The sequence below is a fragment of the Tamandua tetradactyla genome, chromosome 23 (genome assembly GCF_023851605.1).
Source record: "Tamandua tetradactyla isolate mTamTet1 chromosome 23, mTamTet1.pri, whole genome shotgun sequence".
In the NCBI taxonomy this organism is placed as follows: domain Eukaryota; kingdom Metazoa; phylum Chordata; class Mammalia; order Pilosa; family Myrmecophagidae; genus Tamandua; species Tamandua tetradactyla.
In genome coordinates, this window is record NC_135349.1 from 51,304,656 (window position 1) to 51,323,275 (window position 18,620).

Sequence of the window (18,620 nt, forward strand, 5' to 3'; positions counted from 1 at the left end):
TGGGTTGTCACAGCAGCACTCCAATTTCTAGTTCCATCTTCCATGAACTTTTCCTCTGTGTGTCAGTGTGTTCAAATTTTCCTCTTTTTTCTCTTACAAAGACACCAGTCACTGGATTTAGGGACCACCCTAAATCCAGGATGACTTCATCTTGAGATCCTTAACTAATTACATCTGTAAAGACCTCATTTCCAAAAAGGTCACATTCTGAAGTTCTGGGTAGACATGGATTGTGGGGGAATACTATTTAACTAGTGCAGATGCCACAAAGTTAACAGTAAACAAGCTATGAGAAAGTTCAGGCTCTTAAAAGTCCGAAATGTATGCTGACTCAACCACGCATCCTGTCATCAGCACTGAGGGCCAATATTAAGTTATCTGTAGGTAATTGGACCCCATGACTATGCCCCAGCCTTGTTCTCACTCCATAATCTATTTCAGTGGCTACCAAGCACTGGTCTCTTTGACTTGCCCTCTCCCTTCCAGCCTTGCCATGACCCTTAGGATATGACTTTGGAGTCTGGCATCCCCTGCCTTGATGACCATGCAGTCTCTGGGGCACAGGTTGTCCTCATCCTTAAACATTTTCTCCTCCAGAAAAATGACAGTGTATAACCCTGCCCTGTGCCCAAAGTGATACCAAAAGTGTTGGGAAGGATTTGGTGCTTCCAAAATCTTCCTCTGCTCATGAAATCATGAGTAGAGGCCTATGATTAGAGACAAGGTTTGGCTCCTTGTGCCTGGTGAAACGTGTGCTCTGGGACTAGCCCCTGCTTGAGTTCCAATCCTGGCTCTGCATCTTCTCAACCATGCAAGTTGGGGTAATTTCATAACCTCTCTGTGTCCCAGTCACCTGATCTATAAAATTGGAGTAAAACTAGCAACCATCTCTGGAGCTGTTTTGAGTAACAATGAACAAAGTTAAAAAGAAGGCAGTATAGCATAGTGGTTAACCTCATGGTCTGTGGAAGCAGAATGCTTGGCTTTATAGTCATGTGGCTTTGGGCAAGCTACTTAACCTCTCTGCACCTGTTTACTCATCTACAATTGAGGAAAACTAATACCCACCTCATAGTGATGGGGAATAACTGTGATTAAGTATGCAAAATGCGTCAAATAGTAGGCATGAACCTAAATAAGTCTTAGCTTCAGCTACTACTGCTGTTGTTATATTAGAATACAAAACGTGCTTAGAACGGTGCCCAGTGCACAGTAGTATTCATAAATGTTAACTTGTTATTTCTTTCTGTAAAGTAGGTATAACATCAGCATTAAGCGAGCTAATGGGCATAAAGGCTTAACATGGTACCTAGTCTTAAAAAATTGTTAGCCTTTAATAACCCCTGTTACTATTAAATACCACACACTGATGGCAGAGGTCTGTGTCAATTTTACTGGAGCCAAACGGTAGATGCAGCCCCAATTTTTATATCACTATATGCAGGGGGATACACTGGGGAATCACTCAGCTCTCATTGGACATGTAACTTGGGTGAGATATAAAACTGCTGGCTAATCCATTGAGAGTTCAGGGTTAACTTGTTACTTCAGCAGAACCTAGTGATTAATACACCGATTATATAAGAAAACCACAAGGTGCAAACAAACCCCCTAACAATGACAGTAACTATATCTGCCATGAAGTACTCCTATAATTCAGCACTTTCCTCTAGGACATGGGTATACAACCTGTTTGTGAAGTCTGGGCTAAATCTAGTCCAAAGACTGCATGCAGTCCAAGAAGAGAAGTTCAGCAGTCATTCACTCCAGTTCCTGCTGACCCCACCTAGCATTTACTTACTGGAACTCAGGAAGGCTTTTTGATAAACTATGTTTGCAGCCAGCACTCACGTGATATGAATTTAGCACTCACTAAATTCTCTCTTCTCCAAAGATCTCCTCTCTGATAGTCACAGGAGCTCTCAATACGAACTTGGCTGCCAAACTACAAGGAGGGGAAGGGGGCATAGGACAAGAATTCCTGGCTATGTCGCTGCAGAGGATAGTACCGGGGCAAAGTATGAAACATAATTAACACATTTCGAATCAGCATGTAAAACATGTCAGATGTTTAAGTATTAATTAATATTTTTGCAAACCAATTACATTAGAATGACAAGGCCAGGAAGACACTAAAAGAGTTTACTAATTTTGTTCCACTCTTCTTATTTAAATGGCTGCGTGGTTACCACTTTATTCAATTTTTATTTTTTTAATTTATCAGAAAAGATCTAAACACCACACTATTCCACAGCTATCATCATTTATTCATAGCTCAATAGAGGAAGCCGGAATAGCAATAACTCTCTTTTTTTCTCCCTAATTGTCATTCTGGTGAGATAAGTGGGATAGCAGCCCCTAGTGAAGCTATATTAGTGCCGAGAATCAGACACAGGTATGAAGTTTCTCCAAAGTATGTTAGCATCATCTGTCATAAGAGGTTTGTGCTAAGCAAATGGAGACTTTAACCCGAGGGGGTTTTCAAGCCTGCTTCTCCCTTCTTAGCCAGTCCTCTAGTTCAGAATTCTAGGCCATTGTCTAGAATCAAATCCTAACTTTGTCTACTAGCCATGGGTCCTTGGAGGGATCTCATTAACTCTCCAGAGCCTTGGTTTCATCATCCATTAAATGGAGGTTATATTAGTACGCAGCCCCCCAAGTTTACTGCAAAAAATAAAAGAGGTAATTCCCATAAAATGCTTGGCTTACAGTAGGCATTCACTAAATGTTGGCTGCTCCCCTGGCATCACCACTGTCATCATAGTCACCATCACCATCATTATCACTGCCACTGTCATCATAGCATCATTATCATCATCATAATCACATCATCACCATCATCCTTATGGGGAGTCACTTCCAATGCTCTTTGTTGTCAGGTGCCAACCCACCTGCCCAGCTGATTTCCCAGTTCTTTTTTCCTTCTCCCACATGCAAAGTCAATCCAATGCAATCTCTTTGACATTTACCAAACTTACTTCCTGATTATAAAAATATGGCACAGGGTGTGGTATCTGGGTATTTGGCCCCCAATGCATTTTACTGGTTCTTCAGCAAAGACACATGGATGAATGGGAGAGGAGATTCACTCCATCACTCCCTTCTTAGTGTTCGCTCTCCCCCTTGCACATACCTGCATTAGGCTAAAAGTACCTGCTCACCCATCTGTGAATTTTACTTGATCCCAGGCTCCTTGAGAGTAGGAAAAATGTGTCTAATAAGACACATTTTTAAATTTCTAGGTCCTAAAGGAGTGCTTATCAAATAGTAAATGTTCTTTAAATTTGTTGAATACACACATGTTCCCCCCAAAGGGCCCATCTGCTAATAAATATATAGTTTGCTTGGTTCCTGAACCTTTCAGCCCAGCCTTCATATCAGCCAAAACCCCTCTTCCTTCCTCCTGACCAGAATAAGTATTTCCATTATTCTCCCTGGGGGCCCACAGTATCCTACTTGGGCCACCTACTTCTCTGGCCTTTTATAAACCTTTACCCTTGGCCAGGTGGAAAATGACCAATTTAACTCTGTACCCCTTACAGTGATTCTGCATATCTCAATGCTTCCCTTCAGCTGCCACATTTCTTCAAAAGCCCTTCCTCAATGGATGAGTCCATTTCTCCTTTTGCCATTGACAAAATATGCCTACTCCTTGGAATTAAGCAATGTTACAGACGATGACAAGCTGGAGCCTCTTCTGTTCAGTCTAATTTGGTGCACGGAGCCTGAGAGCTGGAGTGAAATATGAGCCCGGGAGCACATCTTTTGATCTTAAATAGTCAGAAGGTTGGAATGTATAATGCTATGGAAATAAATTGTGTCAAACTGTAGGAAATAATTTATGGTCTGGGAATGGGGTTTGTATCACAGAGCACTCACAAAAGCTTAAAACAGTGTTAACGAGTTGGGTTGGGCTGTGGCAGGGGAAACCTTGGAAGAGAACCTAATTTAGGACTGATGGGGTTTTTCTCCTCCAGGTTAAGAGAGCAAGCCTTTGCCTCTGAGAGATGGTAAGTGACATCTGGCTTCACCTCCTGAACATCCCAGATGAACTCAGGGTTTGATAGACCTGGATGTAATTGCCAATACCCCTCCTACTACCTCTCTGACTCATTTAATTAACCGTCTTTACCCCTGGTTTCCTCATCCACAAAACAGAAAAAGTAATAGTACTTACCTTGTAAGGTTATTGTGAGGATGAAATTAAATAAGATAAGAAAGATAAAATGATATGCCATGTGCTTAGCATACAGTCAGGTGATAAATAAGAACCAGTTATTTAAATTATTATTACTTTTATATATTAATCCCGTTGTAATATAGAAATGGTGGGATCTTTTTAACTGGTTCTCAACACTTTACAATAAAAGAAAGCCTTTTTTTTTTCTGATGGAGGAAGTAGAAAAAGAAATTTTATAAGTCCTTACTTTTTTCCCAAGATAATTAATATACATGGAGTAAAAGTGCTTCTGAAAGACTAGGACTGATGCTTCCTTTTGGATTAGAGACTATGAATTGGTTCTAGTTGACACCTCTGCTATTTCTCATTTCAGTTTAGAATGAGCTAGCAGTGACAATAATAAAAATAACAACTCTGAGGACTAGCATATATTAAGATTAAGAGCTGTTTATGCTCCAGGTACCATGCTAACTGCCTACCATGATTTCTATCATGCAATTTTACTTCCTCAGAAAGGCTGTAAGGTTCATTCTTTATCTTCATTCCTCAGAGGATACAAACAAGGCATACAAAGGTTAAGCAATTACTAAGGGTTGGGGCTAGGAAATGACCTGGCTGGGAGTTGCTTGTCAGCAAACCTGGGCTCATGACCACCTGCTGTTCATACTGAAAAGAGCCCAGAGTGCCGTCAGACAGACCCAGATCAAACATGAGCCCTGTTATTCAATTCCTAAGCTTGGTCAGTCTATGTCACCTCTTGAGTCTCAGTTTCCTCATCTGTAAAATACAGAGGGGCACTCATTTCAGGGATAACTCAGTGCCAGCACTCAGTACACACGTGGTGCACGATGCCCATGCCATCATTACTTCTGTTGTTGTTGTTGTTGTTGTTGCTATTGGTAGACTCTGGTTCCTCTCCACTCCCTGGGTGCTTCTTGATGTTAGTTTGCTGGACAGACCTTGCATGTCAATCAGCCTCTTACCAATGACTTAGGTTAGATGTTCCCCCTCTCTTACTTTTCCCCTCCAAATCCAAATTCTACCTATGTACCCCTATTCTCAGTACGTAGATTTCCCTTTGATACTCGCTAGGAAAATGAAGTTGGCCAAGCATAACCTCTTTTACTTTCTCTCCCTTCTCCTTCAAACTTAACCACCTTTATAATCCATCCTCTTTTCTCAGTGGCATGGAGGAAAAATGTCCTTTCTTAGCCCAATCAGTGCCATGGCTTTTTGACATGGTGCTAGGACCTGTTGATACAATGGCAAGCAAAGCCCTGTCACCTTACAATGATTAAATACTCTGGGCTCTGATCCCCATCCTCATATTCTCTGAGGACCATCCTCCAAGAGACATACCCAAGTCTCTGCCCTTTCCATAATCCCTTCCAAAATCCTGTATTTCCTTCAAGCCAGAGAACCAAGGATATTGTGGCTCTTAGGTTCTCTCCTTCAGTTTACTCCTGAAGCCACTTACATTTGACTTCTGCTTCTACCACCCACACTGAAAGGGGTGTCATTGAGGGTATTAATGATTGTAGACTTTTGTGATAGTGAAGTTCATAGGTCAGCCTGTCTGGGTGAAAGTGCCCAGGTGTTTTTCAAGCAAGAACTGGCCTAAATATAAATAATGATTTAGATCATTAGTCAGTTAATTGCATCTATGGTTGATTGCATCTACAATCAACAAAGGAGATTGCCTTCAACAATGAGAAGTCTCATACAATCAGTTGGAGGCTTTAAAGGGAGAACTGATTATTTTAGCAGTCAGAAAGAAGAATTTCTATCTCCACTGCAGCCAGCCATCTTCTCCTGGGAAATTCATGGAAACCTTCATTGGAGTTCTCAGCTTGTGGCCTACCCTAAGGAATTCAGACTTGCCAATCCCCATGGTCACAAAGCTAATTCCTATAATAACTCTCATAATATTTATATGTGTGTATGTCTATGTGTGTATTCTCCTGTCAGTTCTGTTTCCCCGGAGAACGCTGACTAATACACTTGCCAAAACCAGGGCTGTCCACTCAGTCCACATTCTTTGTGATCCCAGTGAACCCTCCCCTCTTTCTTATAACTCTCTTACAGTCTCTATGAGGACACTCGCCCTCAGTTTCTCTATGTTCACTCACTCACTTCCATTCTCTTTCAGTGTTTCCAAACCCCTTTAAATGCTAATTGCCTAAACAGGCAAGCTCTTTCCCATCTGTTCCTTTTCTCATGCTCTTCCCTCTTCTTTACTTGATGGTAACCGACTCAGTTTTTAAGGTCCCAGTCTGTATATTACTTCCTCTGGGAAGTCTCCATAGTTGTATTACTCCTATCTATGTTCACTTTAATTTGAGCCCAGGCCCAAAACTCACCCAATATGGCAGGGGGCTTATTCTTGCTGTTACGAGAATTTTGGTCCTCATGAACCTGCTGACACTTTAGTACTTACGACATAATCCACCACCATCTTCATATTGTACCATAAGTTCTTTGAGGATATGATTGGGCCAAAGTTGTGTTTACATGCCAGTGACTACTGCTGTGACTAGAACATAACAGTTGCTAACTAAATGTCCAACAAATTAAAGAAAAAATTAACCATATCTCCAATTGAGAATTCTGCACCCTTTAATGAAGGCTTGGTGATTTCTCAGGGTTCTTTAAATATCCTTTTGAGCCGGCTTCAAGAAGACTAGCAATGTGTGATTGACAATATTAGCCAAGGCCAAGAGTGCAGGCTCATTGGAAAATACCCGCTGATATTAAAGTGTATTTTGTCCTTGGGTGGACAGAAGAGGGTCATTAACTACAACTTGATTTAAGTCAAATAAGTTAACTTCTGCCCAGCTAGGGTCTGTCTCAGCCACGATGCAAAGTCACCACAGGAAGGTTTCAAAGCCACGCATCTCAAATTTGTAATGGGTTATATTTATTTATTGCTTTTACTTAGCCCAAGATAAAAGGGAAAGGGGCTCATGTGAGGAAGCAAAACAAGATTGTTGAACACCTGCTCTGTGCCAGGTACTGTCTTAGGCGCTCCAAATATATTGAAAGTACAATCCAATCTTGTGGGGTGGGTATCCTTATCCCCATTTTATAGATAAGGAACTTGCTTACCAGTTAAGTGACTTGCTCGCAGTCACGAAACTTGAAAGTCATGGACCCAAGAATCATCCTTGGTTTAGCAAACTCCAAAGCTCATGTTCTTTCCACAGTAACCTTCCTGGAACAACAGTTCAGCTTTCTCTTGCAGAATGCACTGGCCTCTCAAATGACTTAGAATGGCCGGGATTGATTTTTTGTTCACAGAAAAACAAACAAACAAACAAACAAAAAACCTCAACCCTGTGTGAAATGTGATCATCTCTTCAAATGGGCCAGAGTACTCTTAGTGGGTTTTGCAGCTTTGGGTTTGCTTTGCTGAGAATCAGTGTTGAGATGGGCAAAACAAATGATTCCTTGGCCTGGAATAACATTTCCTTCTATAAGGAAAAAAAGGATTGGTAGGAGTGAGATTCTACCTATGCTTCCCCAAGGCCACTGAGCTTTTCCACCTGCGTGGTTTACCATTGCAATTCTTTGTGACAGCAAAACTGCAATATCAATCAATTTTGGTCTGATTGCTTTGTCATGAACAAAAAGCAGATGAATTTGCCAAAACTGAGGCCCTCCACTGGGTCTATATTGTCATTTAACTATCAACAGGAAATCATTAAGGTGAGGCAGGAAACTTGCTGGTAACAGAAAAGAAAGGGTTTTTCTTTTCCAAATATCCTTGCCTGCAACCTCCTTTGTTTGGCTGTCAGCATAGCCAACGTGGGGTTTGGTCTCGGGTCTTTGTGTTAATATGCAGTTGGTGGTGGAGAGAATCAGATGTAGGCATTTGCAATCCAATGGCTGCACCCAGGTAACTTGGTTCTGTCTTAGCAGGGCAAGCTGCATGACGATAAATAGGGGGAAAATGTGTATGCATTTGTGCGATAAAACAAGCTTAATGATTCTGAAGGGGAAGGAGTCCACAAGACATACAGTGGCAACTTAGGAACAAAATGGAACCATGCAGTGCCAATTAATGTGCAAATATGTGTGTGCTGAACTTGCATTCCATTCATCATGTGGACATGGAAATTGGGCCATTTATCTGTTATATTATGTATGTGACATCTTAGTTTGGTTCTTACAGGCTGCTTGGGGACAAAGGGCTATGTGCTTTGCAACTAGCAGAGGGAATTTAAGATAAATTCTTCAGCTGTCATAAACATTACTGGGCAAAATTTGGTCAGGAGATAAAGCTCTTTCCTCTGCAAGGTTTTAACATTTCTCAATAGCCATCTTATTAAAATTGTGTGTGGTGCAGGGAGGGGAGGCATATGCCATGAAAAATTATTGGCATAAACAGCTGGCTGTCATGTTTTCAAAGTCCAGATTTAGCAAGCAGTATTCACATATCCACTGTCAATCTGCAGAGAGAAAGGGAACTGGCAAAGTCATTCATTCTCTCTGATTCTAGGGTTTGTAATTCTTATTTCCCTTGAACCAATGCCTCCTCCACAGGTGGGGTTTGTTCTACCTAAATTACAACTGTTTGTATTTAGGGAAGAAAAGAAAGTCATCTGAGAAGGAAAAGGGTCACACAGAAGCACTTTCCCAGAGTCACTTTTATTTACCTAACAGAACATGCCATGAATATGGATCATGCATTAAATAACGGTGATCACTTGCTTTGATAAATTACCATTAGAAATTCAATTAATAAAAGGTTACTTTCCTGCAGCAGTGCAAAAAAAAAAAAAGGTCTGGCTGCAGCAATTATATTTTAGCCTCAGAAACATTTTTAAAATTCTCTTTCACCTGGGAAATGGGAGTCTGGAGTAAAAACAAATGACTGTCTGAGTGAAGGAAAGAATGAATGAGTTTGGGTTATTTCCACCATTCTGCTTCTCCCCACCTTGATCTTTACTTTGTCACTATTATAGTTTATACTTCTCATGTTTGCTTTTTATTTATTTTTTTATTTTTCCAAACTGATTCATTTTTATTGGTGTACAGCCCACATACAATAAAGAGCACACATCTGAAATGCAAAGCTTAATAAATTTTACAAATGATTCTTAGCCATATAACCACACTGCGAGTAAGGGGTTGAACATTCCTATAACTCCAGCAGATTTCTTTGTATCCCTTCCCAGTCAACACCTCCCAGAAATATGCACTATTATTATTATTTTAGCATCAGAGATGAGTTTTGTCTGTTTTTATATTTATATAAATAGGTTCATACAGGATGTATTCTTTTGTTATAACTTTTTCCACTCAACATTATGTCTCTGAGATTCATACACATTATTTATCTATAGATAATTACTTTTCATTGCTGTGTTGTATTCCATTACATGCACAAAATGCAATTTATTTATCTATTATCTTTTAACAGACATTTAGCTTGTTTTCAGTTTTTGGCTATTAGGAATCAAGCTTCTAAAAACATTCTTGTATATGTCTTTTGTGGACATAGCACTCTTTTCTCTTGGACATATAACTAGAGGTGGAATTACTGAGGCATCAGATATTATGTAACCAATGTTTAAAGTACTTAAACCCTCCAAACTTCTTTTCTTTTAAAAAAAATCTTGTGATACTGAATATCCTGCCATGTGAATGTTGTGAAATAGAAAAGGGGCAACATGTCTAAAGGTGTTTTACTGTTGTTCAACTGTTTGTTTTAAATTGCCACATGTATCAGAAATGTGAGCTCTCCTAGACGAAATGAAGGAAGATGGACGGTTACAGGATGGAGGCAGCTGTCCAACGTGCTGATCACAGAAGGGTGAAACCTATCCAGGTATGATCTACAAAGCAGTGTCAGTCCTTCAGAAGGGCCAGAGTTAATATTTACTGAACACCCTCTATGCACCAGGACATGATCTGGGTGGTTTCATAGTTTGGTAGTTAAGAGTCAAGCACGGCTATGAATACTAGATCTACCACTCATTAGTCGTATGGCCTTGGGAAACTTACTCAGCCTTTCTGAGCCTCAGTTTATTTTTCTGAAAAATGGGGATTATACTAGCCCCTACATCACAAAGCCTTTGTGAAGCCTTTATGAGATGTTGCATGTAAGGCATCAAGGTAAGGTGTGCATAACAAGGGCTGAATAAATGGGAACTGTTATCGCTGGGAGAGGGAATCATAAGGGCAAATTTTGCCATCCCTATTTTCATCTTCTCAACAACCTCATGTGATGTATATTGCTATCCCTGCAGATGATGACACTAAGTTTGGCTGGATAAATAACTTGCTCAAGTAACTGGCCATGAAATCACTGGGAAGTAGGTGACACTAGTGGCTCCTAACCTCCACTCCAACCTTCTGCTCCCTGCCCCCTTCTCCTCCCACAGATCTGCTTCCCAAATTCTTGCCTCACTCAGCATCTAAAATAATTATCTATCTACACTGTTAATGCACCATAATTCCTGGGAAACCTTTGCACACCAAGCTACTATATCCAAGGTTGTAGACACTTGATCTGGAGTTTCTACTCTTTGACAATGGCCACCCCTTATGTTTTGTAGACAGAATCTACTTCCACACAATATCTTTCATTTTACCCTCTTATCAAACATTTGATAGAGCTAACGTAGGTAAAATAATACCCATCTAATGCATGATGAAAGTGAGTCTTGATGGTCTTTGTTAAGCCCAAATAGTAACTTAAGAGTTGGATTTACTGGCTCCATGGCACTGGGTATATTTATAAGGTGCCCATTAAACTACATCATGAGCAATTACCAATGGATGGTTACCTTACTAGTGCCCTCTGACCAATTTCATTTTTATTCCTTTCCTAAGTTGTCAGCATCAGTCTCAGTTCCCTTTACACCCCAGGGGATGAGCAAGGAAAGAAAAAGAAGGAAGGAACAAGAAAACATCAGAGAGAGGGTGGGGGTGGGGTCTCACTGACAAAGTAAGGACTTCTCTCTGCAAGGCTAGAATCATAATGTGTGTGAAAAGAGACAGCACTGTGAAGTCACCCAGGCACAAACAAGCAGGAAGTGCAGCTTTGAAACCATCTTTACCTAAGGCATTCAGTGCACACTTCATAAAGAGTAGTGTGGTGACCTGGTCAGCCCAAAGCCAGCACCATGGAAACTACCCAACCAACAGCACACCATCCAAAGCACCAGGAGCTTGCACATAGCAGAGTCACAAGATAGAATGCCCATTTCACTACATCACAAAAGAAAATCATTTCAAAATGTCCTCCAAAGGAACAGAGTAAAACCACGTTTCCTACCTCAGATTTGCTGGCAGCCAGGCTTGCTGAAACCTGCAAATTAAAGAAAAAAAGACATTAGTATTGATTCAACAAGAAGGTAATTGGATTAATTGTTTTTTTTTGAAAGAAACTGGCATCAATAATTTGTTATGACCTGAGGGGACAATGGGTGCAACACACACACACACAAACATACACACAGAGCCACTTTTTCTTCTACTAAGCACAGCAACAAGGTTTGTTTTCCAAGTCGTGTTTATAAGGTGAAGAGGATAATTAATATTTTCAACACATTATAACAATCTTGTCAGAAAAATAAGGGGAGGGCATTGTGCACTGTCCGTGCACTGATAATGATTAAATGAACATTGAAAAACCAAAGGCACTGAAGACATTTTTGAGGGTTATTTTTCTTAAAGTTTCAAGATGGAGTTATGAAAAACACCAGAAAACATCTACAAGTCTAGCAACAACAAGCCTTTTACTTGCAAAAATGCCTCAAAATATTTTGAAATAAAGAATAGTGCCAGGCATTGTGCCAAGTGCTTTACATTTCTCATCTCATTTAATCCCCAGAAAAACCTTCATTCTACCCATTTCATAGATGAGAACATTGGGACTTAAAAAGTTAAGTAACTTTTTTTGAAGTCAGAAAGTTACCAAGTAGAGAAATTAAACTTACCTCCCCGCCACCCAAGAAAAAAATCATAAGGACTTTTAGCCTCCTGCCCACTGGCCAATGCTCTCTCCAAGGATTCTATTTAGACACTATCCACAATTGTTCATCCGGAACTAAAAGGGGTCTCTTATCTTGAGGTTGGTAAGGTCTTTTCTGGAAACTGAGGGAACTTTCTTCCATGCAACTTTTCATTTTATACCCAGTATTGACTTGGCCAACTTGAGTTATATTTTCCTACCAGACCCATACTAGTTTGCAACTGTGGATCCAAAGGAGGGCTTAAGAATACATGGCTTCCTAAATTAGCTGGCCAGCCCTTGTAGCTTACCTTGGGCCAGCTCTCAACCCCTCTCCCACGCTCAGCCCCAAGGGATCAGATCACCTCTCTCTTAAGTCATTAGCCCCAGATGTGGCTCAGGCAATACTGCTTTCACACATCATTAGCCTCCTAAACGTGAGGTCAGCCTTTCCAACTGAGCTTGTCCAAGAGAGTCCATTAGGCCATGGCCCGAGGCTTACCCACCCGTGAATTCAGGGGTCAGCCCTAGAGAAACAGTCCAAGGTGTGAGGGAGGTCAGAGGCTGGTGGCATCCCTCCTTGCATCTCTGGTCTTTCAGAGCTGGGGCTTGTAGAAGCTGATTCCCCAGGAACCGGCCACATTCTGAAAACACAAGTATAGACGCGCCCCGGCCATAGAACACCACAAATGTTTGTGTGTGTGCTGGTGAGTGTTTTCTGCTGAAAACAACAGGGCTGAGCGAGGGACAAATAAGATATTCCACAACTCCAGGATTTATGCAGAACTGCTTTCCCTTTTTCACAATCTTAATGTGTAGTACACATTGTAGGTAGTACAACCCTTTGTTAACCCCTCACCCACCAGGCAAGCTCGCTTCTTACAAATATCTTAGATACACACATACATGGAGAGGCACTGACATTGCCATTCATTGCAGCAGTTTAAAAAATTATAAATATCCATGGATGGGAGAATGACAAAAATACAGGGTTTGAAGATTATCTACTTCACCTAAGGTTATTTGTGTTCAATCTATAAAAGGCAAAGTATGGTTCTAGCCAAACAAAACACATATGTCATCTGGATGTAGCTGTTAGACTTCAAGTTTATGATTCTCTCAGCCAAATAAATTCTAAGAAATCCATATTATAAGGTATGCAACGGGTAGAATGAGGTGAATGCTGTGTTCTAATACGGAAAATCCTGTGATATATACTGTTATTGAAAACGGAAAGATACAGAATACACATAAGATGGTTACAAATTTCTAAAGAATAACTAAAGCATATGTACATTTTATACACATATTTGTGTGCATACACCACACAAATGTCTGAAAAAAAAGCTGATAAAAGTGTTTACCTCTGAGTAGGAACCTGGAACTTCACTGAGACTTGATGGGCTTGGGAAAGTCATGGGGGATCTTTTCCTTTTTTCTAAGTTTTTGAAGTGTTTACACTGATAATGTTCCATGTATTATTTTCATAATTTAAAATGCACGTAAAATATGATAAAATTAAAACTTTCCAAACCTTTATATAATAAGTGACAATATAAAATGCTGATTTTTTTTTCCCTTGAAGAGAGGACTAGAATCAACATTCACCCATTCACATATTGTGGCACAAAGCAGAGAGTGAAACATATGGCAAGGCAATAGGGAATAGTTGGGGCTTGTGGCCAGCTGGAGACAAGGCATATGTAAATGATTTATAATTCCGCATATTACATAAATACATGAAAAGCAAGTGGTAAAATCTTCTGAGGATGCTCTAGGTAACTGGCACTTTCTTTGTACTGCATTCAGGGTGGATTCTATAGTCTTAATTGTGGTAGGTTCAGGTACTGACTTCCAACACAGGAAGCTCATGTCACTTGGCTTATTCAAGGATGTGGCATCCACAGATCTCAGGACCTGTCTGTAATCCATGGGGCCGGGCGAGCCGGAATGGACTGCAGAGGCCAGCAGGATGAGCATGGGCTCTTTAAGGGCTGCAGATGCCAGGCTAAGGCATCGGGCTTTTATCTTGTCAGCATCAGGAGCCATGAGAGGGTTTCCAGCAGGGGGCTGGAATGATTAGAACCATATTTGAGGTGGCTCATTCTGGGAACCAGCACAGAGCAAAAAGGGAACTCAGGAAATGCCCAGTGGGGCACTCCTTAAAGCTTTGTCCCAGTTGACCCATCCCTTTAATCATTTCCTTTCTCACCATGCATTTGAAATTGCAAAGGCAGACATTAAGGGTTTCCTCCTGGCTTGTGCTGGGAACTTGATGTACTTGATTTCCTTTCAATCCTCAACCTGACTTTAGGAGCTGGCTCTGAGGCCACTTTTTCAGACAGGGAAACTGAGGTTCAGGGATGGCAAGTGCCTTCCCCCAGGGGGACACAACCAGGGAGCAGCAGAGGCATGCTCTGCACCCAGGTCGGATTGCAAAGCCACCTCCAAGCCCCACACAGGGACTATGCCTACACAGTGGAGATACGGATTCCTTCCCAGTTTATACATGTCAGCGCTGAGTTTATTCATTGCCCAGTGACTCCCTCTTGGTTTCCTCTCTCCACGTCTGTTTCTCCAGGACTCTGAAACCCTAAACCAGTCAGTCTGCTGAACAGTTCCGGGCACCACATTGTTACTTTTGCAGGACAGTGGTAGACAGGACAGCTTGGTTGCATGAAACAAAAACAATTCAGAAGGGTTTTAGCTCACGGCAGAATTTATTGGGTCATTCAACGGATAACATGCACTTTAAATAGATTCAGATAAAGATCAGAGAGGTTAGGTTACTTTTTTCGCAAGTGATAAAGCTGTAAATTGAACCCAGGTCTCTCTGATTCTAGAAGCTGCTCCATGCTGTTCTACAGTGCTTCCATCCTCAAATCCCAGGACATGGTCATTATTTACTATTCCCTGGCCAGAGCTGATCCCATCCTTGTCTCACAGGCATGTTCTCTGCCTCCTGCTTCCTTTGAGCCTCCTTCCTTCCCTGACCCCACCTCCCGAGGATTCACAGTGGGGGTCCCCATGGCTGTTCCCAAGCTCCAGGGGCCTGCCAGAAGGAAGACAATCACTGCCCCCCTCAAGCACCACCTGTCTCTCATTGAACTGGGAATCCTTTACCTGTGGAGTCAGTGTGTCATTTAAGCAAGCACTCCCTGCAGAGGCCCAAGCAGACATTATTCATATGGCAGCATTTTGGCTATTTCTTCTGTTGATTGTCATTCAAATGAAAATGCTAAATCCTCATGCCCTATAGTCTACCAAGGGATTTTTGCTAGGCTGCCAGGCTCTCTATGGCTTCAACAAAACTAGCTGTGGAATGGTTCGCTTAGAACAGCACAAACATAAAGGTTTTCTCCTTCCACAAACCACTGCTTCCTCTAGTCTCCCTCTTCCGTCCTGAAATGACATCTTGGAAAGAAGCAGTTCGTCATTCTCAGGTATGAGAATCCAGTACAGTTCAGCCCAGCTCAGTAGAAAACTTCAATTCCATGTGTAATTTCATATTCATTGTCTCCATCCCCTCCATTGTGCTGGCTAGATTTTGTTCAGAAGGATGTCCTGGGGAGAAGACATGGTCTATTCTTTCATGCTCTCTTCCCTCTTTGGCTTTCTGGTTTTAACAGTTCTGGCATTGAGTCTGGGCAGAGGGATTAGGGTAAAGGGCAAAAGTCTTTCCACTTGAGCTCTGCTGCCCTTGCTGATTATCAGACTAGTTTCAATGGCCACAGATGCCCTCAGCATGGGCAGTGTCCAAATGCTGGCCACTTCATGGGACCAGGTGGATGCTTTAGGAGCACTGTGAGTGGCAGCCTCTTGTATTTGTCAGGGATTTCTAGGATGTAGTAACAAACAGAACTAAATATGTAACAGCCCAACACAATGGCCATTCATTTCTTGTTCACTTCACCATTCTAGTTGGGAGAATACACTTCCCCACAGGATCATTCAGGGACCCAGGCTGAAAGAGGCTCTGACAGCTTCAAAATGTAGTTCCCAAGGTCACCACAGTCACCTTCATCCAAGCCAGACTGAAAGAGGATGCACAGAACATACATTGGTGGTTTTTATGGACTGGCCTAGAAGTCACATATTATCATTCTGGTTCACATTTTACTAGCTAGAGCTTGGTCATACAGCCACATATAATGGCAAGGGGGTCTGGGGACATGAAGCCTCTTTGCATGCCAAGGAGGAAATGGCTTTAATAAACAGAGCTGGCAGACCCTGCCACATCTCCCCTTTGCAGCATTACCTTGTCCAAGATCCCTTTAAGTGGCTCCCTGATAGAGAATATCACTTCAGTTCAACCTCTTCCAAACTCTACATCAAAATCATTCTGGGGGTATAAACCAGTCTTTTGATGCTGAGGTCCCCTCACCTTGAAACTAGTTCCCTTGGCAGGGCGGGGAGCCAGGCACATGGCTCAACCCAGCTCTCTTCCTGTCTTCTTGACCCTCTTGTCTTCACCTAGCTCCAAAGAGCAAAGCAGAGACTGAAGCTCTCCCCTTTCCCCATGCCTTGTCTCTCCTATTTTCTTCTACCCTTGCTCAAATAAGCACAGAGGAAGATCAGCAAGGAAGCTATGTGAAAAGACCAAGTAGCCTTCTTCCTGGCAAGGAGTTTCCTTTGCAGCGTGACTCTTCTTCAGGTTAACAGGGGAAGAGTGTTGGCTCCTGACTGATAATTCTTCTCCCTCAAGCTTCCCTGATCCCCTTCTTATATACACTAATGGGTACTGGGGATCTGGAATAGCAGAGCTGTCTAGTCCCGAGAAGATATCTGAACCCAATTGTTCTTGGCTGTCTTCCAAGTGTAAGAGATGCTTGGCATTTATTTTCTTCAGCTTTGGTAATAACCATCCATGCTGGGATAAAAGGGAAACTTTTGCTCCCCTTCTCCTGTACATAGTCCCTTTGACCAAAGGGATCAGGCAATTCTATCCATGGAGGGTTCTGAATTCTTCCCCAATTGAGTTAACTCTTTGCTTGAATAGACTGATCTCTGGATTGCTTTCACTGGTACAAACAGAATACCTTAAAGAGCTCTTTTCCCAAAAAGTGGTGAAACAGGACAAAGCTTGGGTGGTAGAATAGACACATGGGTTTCCTGTTCCTCAGCAGATGGGTGACCTTGGGGAGGTCACTTCCCTGATCTAAAAGAGTGTCCTTCTCTGTAAAATAGGAATTGGGAAACCTTCCCACTCTGTTGATGCAGTGTGACCTCTTGAATAGAACATATCGGAGTCCTGCTCACAATGACCTAGTAACCTGGAGCCCAGCAATGCCAGTGTAGCTCTGGAGTCAAGCTCAGGGTTCAAAACCTGCCTCCACCACTTTCTAGATATATAACCACAGACAAGAGTGGCAAATCCAAAGTGGCCACAGGCTGCTTGGCACTGAAGTTCCCTCCCCTTGAAGCTGAGCAGGCTCTGGGACTTTTTGGACCAGCAGATTCCAGCAGAAGGGATGCTCTGCCAGTTCCTAGGCCCAGGCCTTAGGAGACCAGCAGCTTGCATGGCTCTTCCTGAGCTGCCATGGAAGAAGTCTGACCACCCCAAGACAGCCATGCTGGGAAGGTCACATGGTGGGTAGACCTGGCTGAGCCCCAGCGTCCAACCTTCCCGGCCAAAGTGCCAGCCATGCGAGGGGAGCCTGCTCAGACTGTCCAGTAGCCCATCCTCCAGGTGAGTGCAGTGAGACATATCCGGCCACCTAGGCCACCCACCTAGGCCACCCACATCCTGCCCGATGCCTTACTCACTGACACACAAGCCATGATAAATGGCTGTTGTTTTGAGCCACTAGGTTCTAGAGTACTTGGTTGTACAGCAATGCACAATTAGAGCAAATGGCACTTAGCCTCTCCAAGCCTACACTTGTATATTTGTAAAATGGAAATTAATATGTTTCTATTAAATTGCTGTAAGAATTAAGTACAACAGATATCCAAAGTGCTGGCACAGTACTTGTGCATGGTAAGCGGTGGGTTTTAGCTTCCCTCTCATAACCATGAACATCTGCGCTGTTCTTTGTGAGTTTCCACTTGAATTAAGCTTTATTTACTGTCAAGTGATGATTTCCAGAGCACTCAGTTCAATCCCTAGCCAATGAAAAGTAGATGGGTTTGTTCTGGAGTCAGAAATGCCTAGCTTTAAAGCCTTGCTCCACCACTTAGAAATCTACTTCACTTCCCAGTGGTTCAGTTTCCTCATGTGTAGAATGGGCACAAAAATCTATCTCACTGGGTGGGCCATGGTGGCTCAGTGGCAGAGTTTTTGCCTGCCATGCCGGAGACCCGGGTTCGACTCCCGGTGGTTGTCCATGCAAAAAAGAAAAGAAAAATCTATCTCACTGCTTTTTCATGTGAATTCAGTAAAAATGTGTGGCCTAGAATAGCTTGAGAATGGATAGTTGTTGTTTTGGTTTGTTTGTGTAATAACAGTAATTTGTAATGGCAATTATAACACCCAGTATT

General features: G+C 42.1%; 1 protein-coding gene across 2 annotated transcripts in view; it reads right to left on the reverse strand.

Moving 5' to 3' along the window:
- RBFOX1 (RNA binding fox-1 homolog 1) overlaps positions 1–18,620 on the reverse strand; it is a 2,222,576-nt gene that overhangs the window by 1,640,752 nt on the left and 563,204 nt on the right. For both annotated transcript variants that reach the window (XM_077141880.1, XM_077141879.1), the window contains exon 6: positions 11,463–11,495. In XM_077141880.1, the coding sequence (XP_076997995.1) occupies positions 11,463–11,495 (33 nt within the window). The remainder of the gene's footprint in view (positions 1–11,462; positions 11,496–18,620) is intronic.